The sequence below is a fragment of the Pteropus alecto genome, unplaced genomic scaffold (assembly GCF_000325575.1).
Source record: "Pteropus alecto unplaced genomic scaffold, ASM32557v1 scaffold88, whole genome shotgun sequence".
Taxonomy (NCBI): domain Eukaryota; kingdom Metazoa; phylum Chordata; class Mammalia; order Chiroptera; family Pteropodidae; genus Pteropus; species Pteropus alecto.
Window position 1 is genome coordinate 8,278,167 of NW_006494611.1, and position 17,155 is coordinate 8,295,321.

General features: G+C 46.1%; 1 protein-coding gene across 2 annotated transcripts in view; it reads right to left on the reverse strand.

Annotated features, from left to right (window-relative positions):
- Nucleotides 1–1,179: 1,179 nt before the first annotated feature.
- The window catches only part of DPCD (deleted in primary ciliary dyskinesia homolog (mouse)), a 21,599-nt gene continuing 5,623 nt past the window's right edge, over nt 1,180–17,155 (reverse strand). For both annotated transcript variants that reach the window (XM_006925859.3, XM_006925858.3), the window contains 4 exons: nt 8,832–8,956; nt 8,341–8,474; nt 2,012–2,114; nt 1,180–1,483 (listed from right to left, as the gene is read on the reverse strand). In XM_006925859.3, coding sequence (XP_006925921.1) covers nt 1,379–1,483; nt 2,012–2,114; nt 8,341–8,474; nt 8,832–8,956 — 467 coding nt within the window. In that variant the 3' untranslated portion in view covers nt 1,180–1,378. The remainder of the gene's footprint in view (nt 1,484–2,011; nt 2,115–8,340; nt 8,475–8,831; nt 8,957–17,155) is intronic.

The window sequence follows — 17,155 nt, forward strand, 5'->3', positions numbered from 1 at the left end:
CTGGAAGGAGGGGCGAGGCTGCCAGTACCCCTGTTGGCACTGGTCCCCACCTCCTCAGTCAGATCCCACCCTTGACCAAGCTTTTGGGACTGGGGACTCATTCCTGGTCTGGTCTTGCTTTGAAAACAAGAAAGGACAAAGGGAACCCAGCAGTTTTCAGTGAGTTCTGAGCCAGCCCAGCCTCAGACCAGCTGTTGAGACATGCTACGATGTTCATTTTTGTAAAAATAAAGCTTAATTGTTCACAGATTTGGTTTCTCACTGTCTGGGGAGTCCTGGGAGGTCCCAGGGAGAGGGGACAACAGATTCAAATTTGAAGATGTGCATTCTGGGTAAAGGGTTAAGACCAGCCTCTTGGCTCAGTGTCCCAAAGAACAAAGGTTTCTTTTCTTTAAGAAAACCTCTCATTGGCCACCCATCCCTTTGTCCTCCCTGGTGGTGAGGTGGGTGTCACCTGTCGGGGATAGAGAGGGGCCCATGGAAGTGCTCTGGGCTGTCGAGAGCTAAGCTGCTGTCCATCTGCAGTGATCCTTATTCACCCTACCCCAACATGCACACACTCTTCACAAGGCGACCACCCTTATTCTGGCTTTTCACCCACAGTGTCCTCACATCCTGGGCTCTGTTTCTAAGGTTTCCGCATTTTTAAATAGAAACTTCTCCCTTGCCCACCCTTATTTTAGGGGTTTCCTTTGGGCTACTTCTGCAAGCTAAGGTAGCACAAGGCCCCTTCCAGCCTAGTCGTCTTCTGAGTTTATGAAAACAGTTGGGGAAGACCCTGGCTGTGTCCTCCTAGGGTCAGGGTTCCCCTACCCTCTTTGCCATTTAAGGCCCATGCCTCCCTTTATACTAGGGGTCCCCAACCCCTGGGCCCCAGATTGGTACCAGTCCATGGCTTGTTAGGAACTGGGCCACAGAACAGGAGGTGAGTGGCGGGTGAGTGAGTGAAGCTTCATCTATATTTGCAGCTGCTCCCCAGTGCTAGCATCACCGCCTCAGCTCCATCTCAAATCAGGCATTAGATTCTCATACGACCACCCGGTCCCTGGTGCCAGAATGGTTGGGGACCACTTTACACGGAAGGTTTTATGTAGAGGGTCCCTAGGATAGAGAATGAAATGTTGCCACCAGCACCCTCCCCGGGGACAGGAGCATACAGAAGTGGACAAGAGGGCAGTCTACCCACAGTCACTCGGAATGACTTTACTCAGGAGATAAGACCATGATGCAGGGAAGCTAGGAGTAGCCTGAGGGCCAGTTCTTACAGAGCCTGGGAGCTCTTGAAAGAGAAGAGAATGCCCCTGTGCCAGAAAGTCTCGCACGCTGACAGGAGGAGCCTCACCCACTCTCCATGCCAGAGATTCAAGCTCAGGGTCCACTACTGGGTCTTGCAGTCTCCATCACTGCTATGGGCTGTCTTTACCTTCTTCAGCTCTTTCTGCAGTTCTGACTCAGCCACCAGGACCTCCTTTGGCTTCTGGTACTGTAGATGGAGTCAGGAAGAGGACATAAGTCATATACACACCACATCACACCACACCACACCACACACCACACACACCACACCACACACCACACCACACCACACCACACCACACCACACCACACCACACCACACCACACACCACACCACACCACACACACACACACCACACACACACACACACACACACACACCCCTTCTGATCCCTTTATTCAAAGATGAGGAAATTGAAACCTACAGAGTCAAATGATTTGCTCAAGGTCACATGGCTGAGTAGGAGCAGGCCTTGGACCAGAATCCCAGTTCTGGGATTTCCACCCCTCCCTATAATCCTCCTATCCTCTTCCAGCTGTGATTCATAAGATTGGGCCCTGAGTCCCTGCCCTAGTCTCCACATGTGGAAGTAGAGATGGCTATTTTATAGCAAGCACATCCCAGGTGTTAGGGCTGGCACTGGGGACTCCTATGGGCAAGGAAAGAAGGAGCCTCTCCCTGAGGCAGTGGCTAAGAAGTCTAGATGAATCTTACGGAAATGATCAGGGTGCAGTTGGCATGAGCAAAGCTCAGCAAAGAATCATCCAGAGGTAGCTGGTATCTGTCCAGGTCAGGAATGGAGAACTTCTTGTAGTACCTGTGGGGACACAAAGAGGCCATGGGCACACCCAGGACAGTAACCCCAACATCAGGCCCTCTGCCACCAAGCTTCTACATAGTTCTCCCACACCTTCCACACAGCCAGAGAGGAAGAAGGGAAGCCAGTTAGAACAGCAGTATTTTGGAGTTTAGTGGCCCTGGGAATAAAAGAAACAAAAGGCCTTATGGCTAGTCTAGCAGTAAAAGAGCAGGACCAGTCCTGATTCCTTGATTAGACCAGGGGTTGGAGTGACTCATACCTCAGGCTCAGGACTACCAAAGATGTAGAAAGAACCTCCTGGAATACAAAGATAGCTCAAGCAAGCTGGGCCTCCTCTGCACCGCAAGAAAATAATGGAGTTTGTGTGCTAACAAGGGACAGGAAAGGACATCTAGGGCTGTCCTCTGAAGCTGGGAACTGGCCATTACCATTTACATGGGACTTCCACTGAAGGCCTCAGTTACCTTTTCCTCCACTAGAGTCGCTCAAAGCTTTGTTAGCTGACTCTACTTGTAGGCCAGAGTGGGAAGTACATCCACAAGGAGAATGCTTCCTGAGAGGACAAACCAGGTGACTCATCATGAAAGCTGGATCTCTGAGGCTCTGGACTACTTCACTGGCCCTGAGACCCAACTCTTCCATTTTCACACACCACACACAGTCCCTATCATCTGCAGGAGCCAGTCCAGAGATTAATGATCCCTTTTAGTAAAAAACAAACAAACAAACAAAAAACTCCAGACAGCAGCACCCAGCCCATAACGTGTGTAACTGGGCTTTGTTCTGTAGGAAATTTGACCTCCTTTAACAAAAGAAACTGGCTCAGAGAGGTGAAATGTCTTGCCTGGTTTCACAGCCAGTTGTCAGTGGAGTCAGGATTAAAGTTCCTTGCTCCTGGTTTGGTGTTTATCACACCAAAGCACAAAGAATGGCCTACTCATCTCTAGGAATAGGCCTGTTTGACATTTTCCTTGGTGGAAGTATATAGCCTAGGCTCTGGCCCATGGCAGCCAGACCCATCACCCAGGCACAGCATCGCTGTCCATCACTGTTGCTGCCGAGGATGTGTGGGCTGGGAAGGGAAACGCTGCAGGCAGGTACAAACAAACTCAAGTGAGGGGCCTGGAGAGGATGGGGCTTTTAATACTTCAGAGGAGCCTGGTCCTTGTGGTGACAGCTACCCTGAGTCCACTTCAAAAACCCTGATGCCCTGGGGACTCACAGTTGACATCAATGCAGCACTTCTGCCCTGCTCTCTCTGCCCAAATCCCTCAGTTTAGCAGAGGCTCTCAGGGCCCCTCTCTTCCCAGGTTCCCCGCTCCCCACCACAGTGCTGGGACCATGGCAGGGAAAGAATGTTTACTTAAAGGCTGACAGTTCAAAAGGAGAGGGGGCTGGGGGATCCTAATGGCACCACAGGTTTGCTTTATTTTCCAAAGCTCTGCCCCAGGGAAAGGCGATCCATCTGCCTCCGAATGGGGTGGAATGCCGGTCTCATCCTTTTCCTAGCTAGCCCAGGCTGAGGTTTCTTCCTGGGGCCCTTGGTCTGGCTAGCAAAGGTGGCAGACACTGATAATAGGGGAGAGTCAAAGGTTAAACAGCAGAGATTAGATGAACACAAAGGCTTGTTAGGAAGTGTTAACATCTTCCCTGCAAATATACACAAGAAGCAGAACTGGGAGAGAAGCAGCCCAGCCACGCGCAGCCCAAACCCATGAGCCTGTATAAAGGCCTTCCTATTCAGAGCATGGGGACATCCTTTCTGCATGCCTGGCCAGTGTGCCAGGGGTTCAGGAACACACCTATGTACCCTAGGAGAGGCAATGTCAAGAGACATTCCCCAGGCTGGGGCAGTGGGACTGGAAAAAGAATCCTTGGGCCTGGACTCAATGGTGACAACAAGATCAAAGGGAACTTGAGATGTGTGGTTTGCTCCCTTTTCCTATCCTACTCCCACCACCTATCCAATGGAGGCAATGGATCTGGAGGCTCAACTGTGTTTTGATTCTATTCTAATGGATTTAATTTGTTGGTCGAGGTTAATTACTTTTCCTCAGAGGCTCCTGATGGGGCAGTGGCAGGGAGTATGGGGCATCTCTGCTCAGGGAGCAGCCCAGCTTCTTCTCACTCCCATTCCCTCACTTGGGGGTTTGCCCTGAGAGGAACTGCACTTAACTTTCTTACCAGTATCTAGACTAGAGAGGCTCCTACCGTGCTTCTGGAGAAGTCAGGATGCTCAACCTCAGGCAACCCTAGGTAGGCAGGTACATTTCCTAGGTATCAGCTATGTCCTTCCTAGGCCTTGAACTATGAACTGGAGATTCAAGAAGGAAGAAATAAGGCCCTATCCCTGCATGAGAAGACTGACTGCATTGTGTTTCTGCTAAAAGGTAAACTCTTACAGTGGGTATTCCCAGGCTTTTTGCAGATGCCCAGCACGCCACCATTTCCACCTCCCTTCACTGTTATCGGTCTCAGCCACACAAGAGGTGACATTTATTAATGCTTATTCTGTGCCAGACACTGTTCTATACATGCTGAATCCTCAGAAGACCCTCTCAGGTTGGCTACTTCTATTAGCCTCTTTTACAGAAGAAGAAACTGAAAAGGTAGGTATGTTGCCAAAGTCACAAAACTGATAAATGGAGATGCCCTTATTACAAGTGATAACTCCCCAAATCTCCTGACTCATCCATCTTTCCATGTTCTCACCTCAAAACCACCTGGTCTAGGTTCCCCGAATCTGTCCAAGGATGGGGCAGATATGGGGGATGGGCCCACCCTGCAGGTCCCTAGGGTACGCTCTGTAACACATGGTGATCTTCCTTTCTGACTCTCAGAAGTGTTCAAAAGACATATGTGGAAGCAAGGGCTCTCAGGAGGAGCCCTGCCCCAGCAACGTGTACCAAAAGGACAGCTCCCTCATTTTGGCTATTTCAGAAATGACCTACCACACCCCATTACTCTCTTCCCACTGTATCCCGTTCCCAATTCCCAGCTCTTTCCCAACCTATTCTCCCTTGCAGTGAAGTGAGAAAGGGCACAGAGGCCAGGTCTTCAGAGAGAGACTCTGGAGGACAGGCTGAAAGTAGAAGCTGGGCCACTGTGGACAGACACGTGGGCCATGCCCTATACTCCTCTGGGGGTGCCCTACACTACTGCACACAGGGCGAGCCAGAGTGGGCCAAAGAAGCCTCCAGCTGGTCCAGCCCTTAGAAAATCAGTAGGCAAATCTTCTTTCTTAAACATCAAGGCTCTGGGTAAACTGGTCATCCCTGCCTACAGCAGCCCCTCCTAGAGAGTCACGAAGCATATTTACACGCTAAAGGCTCTCAGAAGTCCTATCGAAGAGAAACTTGTTTAATTCGGAGTTTTCTAAACTTATTTGAACACGGAATCCTTTTTTCTAGCGATGCCTATTAACATCTCCCACAGTGTTGGTATCACAGATGTCACACCAGCCCAGCTCTCTTCAGGTTCCAATTTCCAAAGAATTGCTGAGGACCTGCTTCAGGCAGGCCATGGTGCTAGGCATTTATATATATGTGATTTCATCAAATTCCCCGATCTGTGAGGTAGGTATGAGTATTCTCCGGTGATAGATGAGGAAACCTTGCCCCAAATATTACAACTAATACACGGCAGAGGCCAGATTTAAGCTGACATCTTCCCACACCAGCACCCTGGCTCATTGCACTTACAGCTGCCAGCATCGAGGCTGAGGCTAAGAACCTCTTTCTGCATAAATGCTCTTAACTGGAACAGATGGTGCCACACTGGGATCCTGGAAAAGCACTTTCTTCCTTCCCTGATTCAGCCTTCACTAATACCTAAAGCCAAGGACATGATACACTGAAATCGATTCCTTCAAGAAAAGTGGCCAACCTGTTCTTCAGGAACAAGGCAGGTATAGACAAAGGAACTCTGGCTTTTATTAGTAACCACATTCCAGAATATTAGAACCGGGGCAGGCAGAGAACCTCCCGGTGAAGGAAAACGTCAAATCAGAGAACAACGCCACAGTGTGGTGGGAACTGCAGATGCCTGGGCATCACTAACTTTCCCTTCAGCAAGTCAGCTCATCATGCTGACTTTACGTAATCATTAACACTATAACACAATAAAAATATGTACCCTGCCCACCTTTGAATGGCGTGATAATCAGAAAACAGATTTTTAAAGTATCTTGAGAAAGTTAAATACTGCTCAAAGGAATAGCCATTAAGTACTGTCTAATTAGTGGTAGTAAAGGTATAGTACACCTTACTACTCCAGGTAGAAGTTGAAAATGCCACTAGGCTCAGGATTGAGGGTTTAGTGGTCCCTCTCGCCTATCTCCCAGCAGAAGGACCTAAGAAAGGCTGGGCTGAGCCACGCTGGGCCACTGGACCAGAGGCTCAGTGTTGGCTCCAAAGAGGGCACTGATAAACTCCTCTCCCTCCAGCCCTCTCAGAGCACTATTCCCATCCCTCCTGGCCTCACCCATCAGTTCAAAAATGTCTCCCCTCTGCCTTGGGTGCTGAAGTGGGCCTCTAGCCATGGAGCTCCTGGCCAACAGCGCCACCTATGGCTGGATACGTGCAGAGATAGGACCCAGAGGACCTGCCCACAGATGAATTTTTTGGTGAGCTAGCTAGCCTCTCTTTTCTCACTCCTCGGTAATCACATTTCTGCCTGATATCTGTATTCAACAGTGACCTCTGGGGGACAAAAGGGAGGCAGCAGCCAGCTCCACAAACTGCTGGGCTGCAGATCCAAGTGCTATCAGAAGCACTTTTGTTACCAGTTTGGACCCAAGGCCTCGTTCGCCAGGGAATGCTTGCTGAAGCATGGAGTTTGTTTTCCTAAAGGCAATTTCTCCGTTGTCTGAAATTGCTAAATTCCACTTTAGGCAGTGACTCCTGTTAATGATGAGAACAATAACAGGAATAAAGTGCCTTTTGTCTGAGAGCTTCAAAGTGCTTTATAAACGCAAACCCTTATTGTTATGACTTTATATTTATAGACAAGGCCCACTGCAGGGACTACTGGCTGCATGTACAGCAATAATCTTGAAATTAATTCATTCATCTCCTCCCCTTCTCTGTCCCATTAACCCTGCCAAAATGGTGGGGGTGGGGGTCATAAGAGGTGGACAGGACCCAGGGCTGCGCTGGGGGATCCTGGGAGCCACACTGCTTCCTTGTGGACCTGAGGGAGATGTAAGGGGAGCCTGGCACCACACAGCCTGAGAAGATGGACAAAGGGCTGGGTCCTCCTTTTTGCATGTAAACCAGCGGGGGCACCTCTGGACTAAGCTTAGCACCCCATGAGACACGTTAGGAGGCTTCACAGCTTGTGGACCAGTAACTCAAAACCTCCCTTTTCAATACCCCAAATCTATGTCAAAGATCCTACACTGCAATCCCGCTGGTCCATGGCAAGATCGATTCATTACAGGGCTCTTCCTTCTCCTGTCATCAGTCAGAACTCTGGAAACCCAAATGGGATTAATGCATTTCCAAGATGGTCAGCCCAGAAGGAGCCCTGCCAGGATCAAGTCTCTACCTTTGTCACCTTCTGTCCCCTCAACCTTACATTTTGCCTCTCTTCAGCAGATCACAAGATGAGGAGCAAAGGGAAACTAAGTACCCTTTCTGAAACATAATGCAAGAGGCTGCTAAATCACCTGCTCACTGTCTCTAAGTCCAGGGAGGGATCAAGTTTGTTGCTCCCAGGCCAGCATTTGAAAGTCCTATAACTGCCACCTCAGACAGGTGTGCCTTCTAGGCCCTGGCTCCCTGCCAGCTCGAATAGTGATATCACCAGGCCAAGTTCACCATGGACTGGATCCAACCAGAGGTCACAATAACCTTACAGAACCACCTAAGATCACAAGTTAATGGCAAGGTGATTCCTTCATCCCCTCATTCATTCAACAAATATTTTTTGAGCCCTATTATGTGCCAGGTACTGGATCAGACACTCGTTAAAATTTCCCCGCCCTAATGGATCTGATTACATTAACATTTTTCTAGCTGGTCTCACAGGGAGGAAGCCCTTCGGCTTTCAGCGCCTACTGGGGTTTTCCTGCAGCCCTTCTCTCGCCCTCCCTCAGAGCTGGAAGAGGCTTCCCTGCCCACCTCCACCAGCAGTAGAGAGCAGTCTGAGCTCTAACCCCAGGTCAAACCCCACTCCCACCCTGCTCATACACAGGCAGGCTACTGCCCACCACTCTGCTTACTTTTTGTTGCTTGTTCTGATGACTACGCAGCGCTCCTTCTGGTCCACACAGACAGTATAGACGTCTTTAGGGTAGGGGAGGTTTCGAATCCGCCACTGGAAACTCATCTTGGTGTCCTTTCGCATGAAGATGGGCTGCAGAAGGCAAATCCAACTCCAGGACTGTTCTTGGGGAGGAGTAGGAAGAGATGGCTCCCCCTTCAGCAAAGCTCTGCCCGAGGGCACAATAAGAGACCCTCAGCTCTTCTCCTCAGCTCCCACTGATGCTGTTATTGCTGTGACATTCCAGACCTGGAGCCCTTGCCCTGGGATGACCAAACCAAAAACCTTTGGGGGTATTCATTCAGGCAAGCATTTCTAGAGCACTGTGTCCAGCTGGGCACACTAGAGATGAGGAGGAGAACAAAACATGGTCCCTGTCTTCAAGGGCAAGCAGCCCCCTCCCCACTCAGCCCCCCACCCCACCCCAAGGCATCTGACAGACAGACATACATTGGCATTGCTTTCCTTGATGAGTTCAGGCCCCAGGTTCCCTGCTCCATGGGATGCTGGCTCTCCCACCTCAATCTGCCACTGGCCCAAGGCTCCCAGGGCACTTTTTACACGCCACTTTCTCACTGGGGAAAGAAAGAAGCAATGGGATTATGGGGATGAAAGGGGCTTTGCTCTTTTCTGCTGAATCATGGACATCACATGAGGTAAGTGAACAGGATAAAAGTGGGAGCTACAGTCTTTACAATGGGTTTGTCCATCAAGCAGGGACCTCACATCCTCTGAAATCTCAGTAGAGCATTTCGATATTAGACAACCTATAAAGGCCATACTATCAGTGCCCAGACAAAAGGAACTGGAACTCTGCAAAGAGCCAAGTGGAGTTAAGAAACTCCCAGGTGTGGCTTCGAGTAAGGGGAAGATGTGAGGGTTAGGAAACAGATTGCTACTGGTAATTAGGAAAATGTGGATCCCAAAAAGTGTGACTTGGCATGCATTTTTTTCCTTCTAAAAATGAATTTACAAAAGAAAAATGAATTAAGAGGGTCAAAGTTGATAGGCAGATTTGTCTCATCATTCAGAAAGTCCAAATGTAGAAATTCACTCATTTCAGGTAAACCTGGCTTAAAACAACAGCCCCAAAGTTGTATTTAAACAAAATTTTAGGTATACATCATATTTTAAATGCATTATTTATAGATGATCTAATGTGAATTTTTTGTTAAGTGGAATTATCCTTTTATAATGCAAACAACTATATTTTACCTTCTTTTACAATCCAATGTTTGCATAAAACATTTTTTCAAGTAAGGCACATGTTATGAAAATTATAAGTGGAAAAAACTACTTCAATGGACATTATCTGAAAAACCCTTCAGGGGTTTTCGGGAACCCCACTTGGCCATGTCATTGAGACTACTGTATTAGGGCAGCCCATCACTGTGCCGGGGGGGGGGTTCCTCCAAAGCTGTAACCCTCTGTTCCTTTCCCTTTCTGCTACATTGGGGTGTCATCCAGCCGGGGCAGCCCAGGTGCTGCTAAAGGCAGTAGCCTTCCTGAAGCTGTTGTAAGGAGCTAAACAGCTCAAAAAGGGCCAGGGATTCTGCCGCAGCTGTTCCTGTCAGCTCCTTTTTCTGGGCTTGGAGATGAGAGAGCTGCAGTCTGATTCTCCAAATCAGGAGAGCGGGTGGGTTTCTTTGAGACCTTTTGAGCAGCTGTGCCAAACCCAAACACCCTCGCTGCTCTAGGTTAGGTACGCAAGCTGAGCACAAAAGTGTGCTATAAAATTAGAATTTTCCCTTGAACATGTGCCTTTACAAGGTCTGTTGCACTCTGCAGTGTGATTTTATTACGTCTTAGGGCCAAAAATTCTCCCTAGAAACACATTTCCAAGTTTATAATGGAAATTAATATGGAAGAGTAAAACTTGGAAATATGCTTTATAGGCAACTTTTTTTTTCACAAATACTTCTACTCTCTTAAGTGAATGGACTGTGACTGGGAGTATATCCAAATCCATTCATGTAATACAGCTCCTCACTTAACTGGAAGCCAGACTTCTGGGGGCCTCTGTCACAGTCACAAACTCAGAAGTGACAAATGCCTCCAAGCAGTGGCTTATGGTGACAAAACCTATGCACCTCACTCTATATTGTAGGAAAGATCACACCTAGATTCTCACATAGACTATTTATAAAAGGCTACATGCAGAATAAGGCAGGAAATTGTTTTCCCAGGTATACTGGCAACAGCATGAGGGGAGAGCCTACGTGGGAGGGCAGTGTCAGCACTACAAAGTGCATGGGACCATTTAGTGTGAGGGCAAACAAGCACTCTTAGACCCTGAGAGGATCACTATATAATGTAACACAATTATCACAGATCTTAAAGGTGGAGGTTATCTTAGAAAACATCTAGTCCAATGCCTGTGTTTTTTAATAGGAAATAGTTCTTCCTCGGCCACTATTCTCCAAGGGGGCAGAGTATGAAGAATTACCAGGGCTCTGAGAGATAAACTAACTTGAAAAAGCCACAGCTAAAATTCAGGTCTCCTAACTCCAAGTCCAGAATTTGAATCATCAATAAAAGACTAAATTATATTCTATAAATGTTCAATAAACATATATGATATTTACAAAGGTTTCCTTTTTTTTTTTTTTTCTTCTTAAGTAGCTCTACTCTTTTTAAAAATATTTTAGCCTTTAGAGGAAAGGCTTTAATTATCTGAAAATGTAATTTACGAGGAGTACCTAACTATCTGGGGCTGGAGAAGTGATGTACTCCTGTAATCATGGGCCTTGTTAGATCATACGTCCTAAAGCACCATACCAGTGTGGCCAGGAAAGGCAATTCGACTCCAGAATTCCCTGTCAACTCTTTTATTCCAAGGAATGTTGGGTTTTGCAGAGAAGCCTTCCTAGGGAGTACACTTAGGAGGAGGGAAGTCAGCTACTCATTTCTTTACACTGACCTTAAAAAGCCACTCAGGTCACAGAAACTTGGTACTCTTGGTTTCACCATTTTTTTCCCCCTTTTTAACACCTTGGGATTAAATTCTTTGTTAGAACCAGAAGAAAGTCTCCCTATTCATTCTCTTATGAGATCCAATAAATTATTTTGGTGAAGTCCTTGTTGTTTTTTTCCCCATGGACATGGGCATGAATGCACATGTGCAAATCCACACTTTGTCTTGTCTTTCTTGTCCTGTCTTTGTTCTTGAACTCAAGGACAGCTCCTGCGGCAACAAAAGAGTGTTTCCACCTGCTGTCACTCTGATTTGATTGTGTGTTAAACCCAAACTGGTGTGTGCAAGGCACCTCCCTGGGATGCTGTGATATCTTCCCAGCTGAGCCAGGGTCAGTCCTTGGAAAGGAGACTTTTGATGACCCTGGAAAGGGTCTGATGGGGACTATATGAAGGAGGCAGTGCCTGCGGGCTTTTTCCTAAGTCAATAGAAAGCAGGCTGATGTTCCAGACTGCTGAAAGGAGGCCCCATCTTTCAGGTGGGCTGGAAAGTGGAGGTCCTAAAGGCCTCTTTCCCCAAAGCTCCAAGCCCTGGCCCACTTCCAATGTGGATAATTACATTCTCCTTCCCTAAATACTCCCTGCAGCTTAAATTGGATGCAGGATTCTTCTTTTCTGCCCTAAAACACTGCAACATTGCTATGTGGCTATTAAACAGCTGCCACGTCCCATCCCTGAGGAGGCTGAAGGGAATCGAGTGGGTCATTTATAAAGCCGGTGAAGTGCTTGGGGATGAAAGTGCTCAATATCCTCCAAATGCAGCCTGGGGTGGTTAGGCTGGCGGTCAAATACCAAAGCAGATTAAGCCAGTAATCCGAATGTAATCGCTAGGGGATGGCCTGCCCTTCAGCCTCTGCACCCTGGACATGCTGTGTTCTTCTGGGGCTGGTTTGATGTTCCGATCATTGTTATGGGGCCCTTCAGTTTTTTCCTCTATGAATACATACAGCATTCATTGTGGGGGGTGGGAATGAATAGCACTGAGAGGGAAGAAAAAAATATGACACTACTGTTTATTAAAACTGCCTGGAAGAACTCTGTCTTAGATGCACTATTGGCAATTCTTCCTCTGTAAATTACTTTCTGGGTTTTTCTAAGAGAAAATCAGTTTGGCCAATTGTCAAATTTATATAATTAGCTAGAAAAATGGAAGCTACTCCCATTTACAGCAACTAAAACCCTGTCTATATTTTACTTCATAGAATGAACAAATAGAAATCAGTTCAGGCCCTGAATTATTTATATTTAAAAGTTAATAATGAGACAGTTCTGGTCAAGATGGTGGAGTAGGTAAATGCTGTCTGTGCTCACCTTCTTCCAGGACCACATCAAAATTACAACTAACCTACGGAACAACCATCTTGATGTCTAGCTAAACAGAAGTCCTATAATTAAGGATATGCAGAAAAAGCCACACTGAGACTGCTAGGAGGGGCTAAGACACAAAATGGGCTGGCTCCACACCCATGTGAGATGAATAAATCAGAAAAGATAATTGGCTGCGGAGGTCTTCCCTAGGAGCGAAGGGTCCCGGCCGCACACCAGGCCTTTCAGCCCTGGGTTCTACTGCCAGGAAGAGAAATCCTCATAACTTCTGGCTGTGAAAACCAGTGAAATTTGTGGTTGAGTTAGATGAAGGGCTGCTGGAGTCCCAGGTGCTCCTCTAAAGGGGGTCATGCATGGACTTACTCACTGATGAAGTCACTAGTCTGAGCTCCAGCAGCTCAAAAGGCGCCAGAGACATATAGGGAGGAACTGAACTATCAACTGTCTGGCTTCAGGAAGAGGGCTGGAGGCGCAGCTTTCTCCCTGATAGAAGTGCTAGAAGAGAGCATTGTTCCTTTGTTCAGGCCTCCCCTGACCCAGAATGTAGATGCAGAGAGCCCCTATATCTGAGTCTCCATCAACCTGGCTAACATGGTTTGCCCTACTTTGGTGATTCCCTGAGACCCTGTCCCACCCAATTTGTGTGCCCAACCAAGCCACTTCTAGTGTCTTTTCCATGCAAATGGCCTGTCTTAGCTCATACTCTGGACTTTCCTAAAATCTCTCAAAGGTTCACAAACCTCAAATAAGCAGCACTTGACCTTGGCATGCCCCGTACTGCTTGCTAAGCAGCCACAGGCCTCGCACTAGTGGCAGCCTGCCTCAGTTCACAGCTTAGCCTCTCCCAGGCACCTCTAAGCCCAGCACAAGTGGAAGACATCTGTAGATCACTTTGTAGCTCATACCAAGTGCCCATGGACAGGGCAGAGGCAGTAGATGACTTTGGCCTGCACCAGAGCCTCTCCCAATAGGCCCCAGAACCAACACACCAACAAAGAGATAAAAAGCATAAAAGTGTAAATAGAAACCATAAAAAAGAACCAGTCAGAAATGAAGAATACAATAACTGAAATGAAGAATACATTAGAGGGAATCAACAGTAGATTAGATGAAGCAGAGGATCGAATCAGCGATTAGAAGATAAGGTAGCAGAAAACACCCATTCTGAACAGCAGCAAGAAAAAAGAACCCTAAAAGATGAGGTTAGTTTAAGCGGCCTCTGGGACAACATCAAGAGTACCAACATTCACATCATAGGGGTACCAGAAGGAGAAGAGAGACAGCAGGGAATTAAAAACCTATTTGAAGAAATGATGACAGAAAACCTCCCTAACCTGGTAAAGGAAATAGACATACAAGCCAGGAAAGCACAGAGTCCCAAAGCAGATGAACCCAAAGAAGCCCATACCAAAACACCACATAATTCAAATGCCAAAGGTTAAAGACAAAGAGAGAATCTTAAAAGCAGCAAGAGAAAAGCAGTTAGTTACCTACAAGGGAACTCTCATAAGACTGTCAGCTGATTTTTCAACAAAAACTTTGCAGGCCAGAAGAGACTGGCACAAAACATTCAAAGCCATGAAAAGCAAAGACCTATGACCAAGATTCTTTTACCCAGCAAAATGATCATTTAGAATTGAAGGACAGATAAAGAAAGAGCTTCCCAGACAAGAAAAAGCGAAAGGAGTTCATCACTGCCAAACCGGTATTACAAGAAATGTTAAAGGGACTTATTTGAGAAGAAAAAAAGGATAAAAAATATGAATAAAATGGCAATAAGTACATATCTATCAACAATTACTTTAAATGTAAAGGAATTAAATGCTCAAATCAAAAGACACAGTTTGGCTAAATGGATAAGAAAACAAGGCCCCTACACATGCCACCTACAAGAGACTCATTTCAGATCAAAAGACACGCAAAGAATGAAAGCAAAGGGGTGGAAAAAGATATTTCATAAAAATGGAAACAACAATAACAAAAAGCTGGGGTAGCAATACTTATACCAGACATAATAGACTTTAAAACAAAGGCTATAACAAGAGACAAAGAGGGACTCAGTAATCTCACTTCTGGGTATTTATTTGAAAAAGCCGAAAACACTAATTCAAAAAGACATCCATCCATATGTTTATTGCAGCATTTTTTACAATAGCCACGATACGGAAGCAACCTTAGCATCCACCAATAGGCAATTAGATAAAGACGATATGGTACACAATACAATGGAATATTACTCAGCCACAGAAAAGAATAAAATCTTGCCATCTGCAATAACATGGATGGACCTAGAGGGTATTATGCTGAGTGAAATAAGTCAGACAGAGAAAGACAAATACCACATGATTTTACTTGCATGTGGAATCTAAAAAACAAAACAAATGAACAAACAAAACAGAAATAAACTCATAGATACAGAGAACATTTTGATGGTTCCCAGGTGGGAGGGGCATTGGGGGGATGGGTGAAAAAGGGGAAGGGATTAAGAAGTACAAATTGGTAGTTGCAAACAGTCATGGGGATGTAAAGTACAGCATAGGGAATACTGTCAATAATATTGTAATAACTATGTATGGTGTCAGATGGGTACTAGATTTATTGGGGTGATTTATTCTTATTTGCTAGATTTATTCTTAAGTTTTATAAATATCTAATCACTATGTTGTATACCTGATTGTATACAAATTAATATAATATTGTCAACTGTAACTGAAAAATAAGACATTAAAAGAAAACAAGAAAAGTTCATAATGAACACTATTTTGCAAGGGCAGCTCGTGGGAGTGGGGTGTGGTGGTTAAAATGGGTAAGAAAAGAGTCATCTGTTCAAAGGGCCTGGTAGTTCAAGTGGGGTGTTCCTCTCTGCCCATCCCTGGCCTGCTCCCACCAGCCCCTAACTCAGGTCATTCTGGGAAGAGCAAAATTTAGAGAGAAGAAAAGAAAGCAGGAATAAACATTCTCAACTCCCAACAACATGTTGTTGTGGATGAAAGCATAGGTTCTTAATCAGACAGACTTAGGTTTCAATCCTAGCTCAGAAACTAACCAGCTATGTGGTTCTGAATAAGGTACTTAACTTCTTGGAGCTTCCAGGGTTGTTTGTTTATTTCTTTGCTTTAACTGTAAAATGGGAACAATACTACCTACCTTATAGGATCATGATGAGTATGATTAAATGAGATAATTCAGATAAAGCACTTAAGATAGTGCCCAATTAAAGTTACAGTATAAATATAATTATTAGGTCAACTTTAGCCAAACAATGTTCTCCTATGAACTATTCCCCACCTGCCAAGAGAAGTAACAGGTTAATGTGGGATGCTACAAATGAAGGAACTTGGACTTTTTCATTTTAATTTCATGTCCAAGCACAGCTAAGAGTCCTGGGCTTTGTTTGTGTTTATAGTTGCGACAGCTATAGCTGTTTGATTTGCTCTGTGTGGAAAAGAGAGGTGATGCTGGGGGCTGGGGGAGAGGAGCTGCAGCTAGTCTCTAGCCTGGTGATGGTGGTGGTTAGCCCACGTGACCTCTGCTTTCATAAGCTTGCCCCTGTTAGGCATTCCAAGGCTGTCACCCCCTGGGAGTGCTATAAATTACAGTGCATTGTGAGGATATTACTACTGTATTGGTTTCCACCAAATCAGTGTCATATGCTAAACACATCAAGATTTTTAATAGCACCAGACTAAACCAATTGGGACTGGAGCCCAAGCAGCTCATAATAAGGAGGGATCAACACTTCACTCTGTGACTGAACATGCGCAGGACACACATTTTAAGACTGGAGACTAAGAGAATGCAAACCAGTGTAATCCGTGTTGTCGGTTCCAGACATTTATGAGCTGTCAGAAAAAAGGAAAAAGAAATTCCCTCACCAATACTACCTGTCGATCAGACCCAGGAACAAATTAAAGTTAAGAATAATGGCAAGAAAATAACCCAGTCCATGATTCCATCATTGGTCTTAGCATTTTAGGTAGAACTTAATAAAGAGATCAACTCCCATTGCTGACAGCCTCAAGCCCTGGGTCAGAGAATGAGCCACCTAGTTCTGGGAAGTCAGTTAATGCTGATGTGCAGACCTGGGAACAGAAAATGGACAAATCAAAGAATTCCCAGAAATCCAAGCTAGGGCCTGTTTGGTGGTACTCCGTCAAGCCTCAGGCTAGGAGTGTTGCCCCCAAGTGTTCCTAAGGGCCTCCTGGGAGTCCCTGTCACTTACCAAGTAGTTCACTCGTCTCGTCTTCATATTCTTCAGCCATTTCCTTCCCATCTGGAAACAAATAGTGCACCTTTCTTCTCCCTATGCACAAAGCAGAGAGTGCCTTACCCGCAAGCCTCCTCTTGCTTTGCAACCCTGCAGATCAAGGGGTCTACATGGAAAATACCAATAGTCTTGAGTGTATTGAGAAACCCTCCCAGAGTCTCCCAACTACTTGCCCACCATTTCTTTAAGATATGTTGTGGGCCTCACT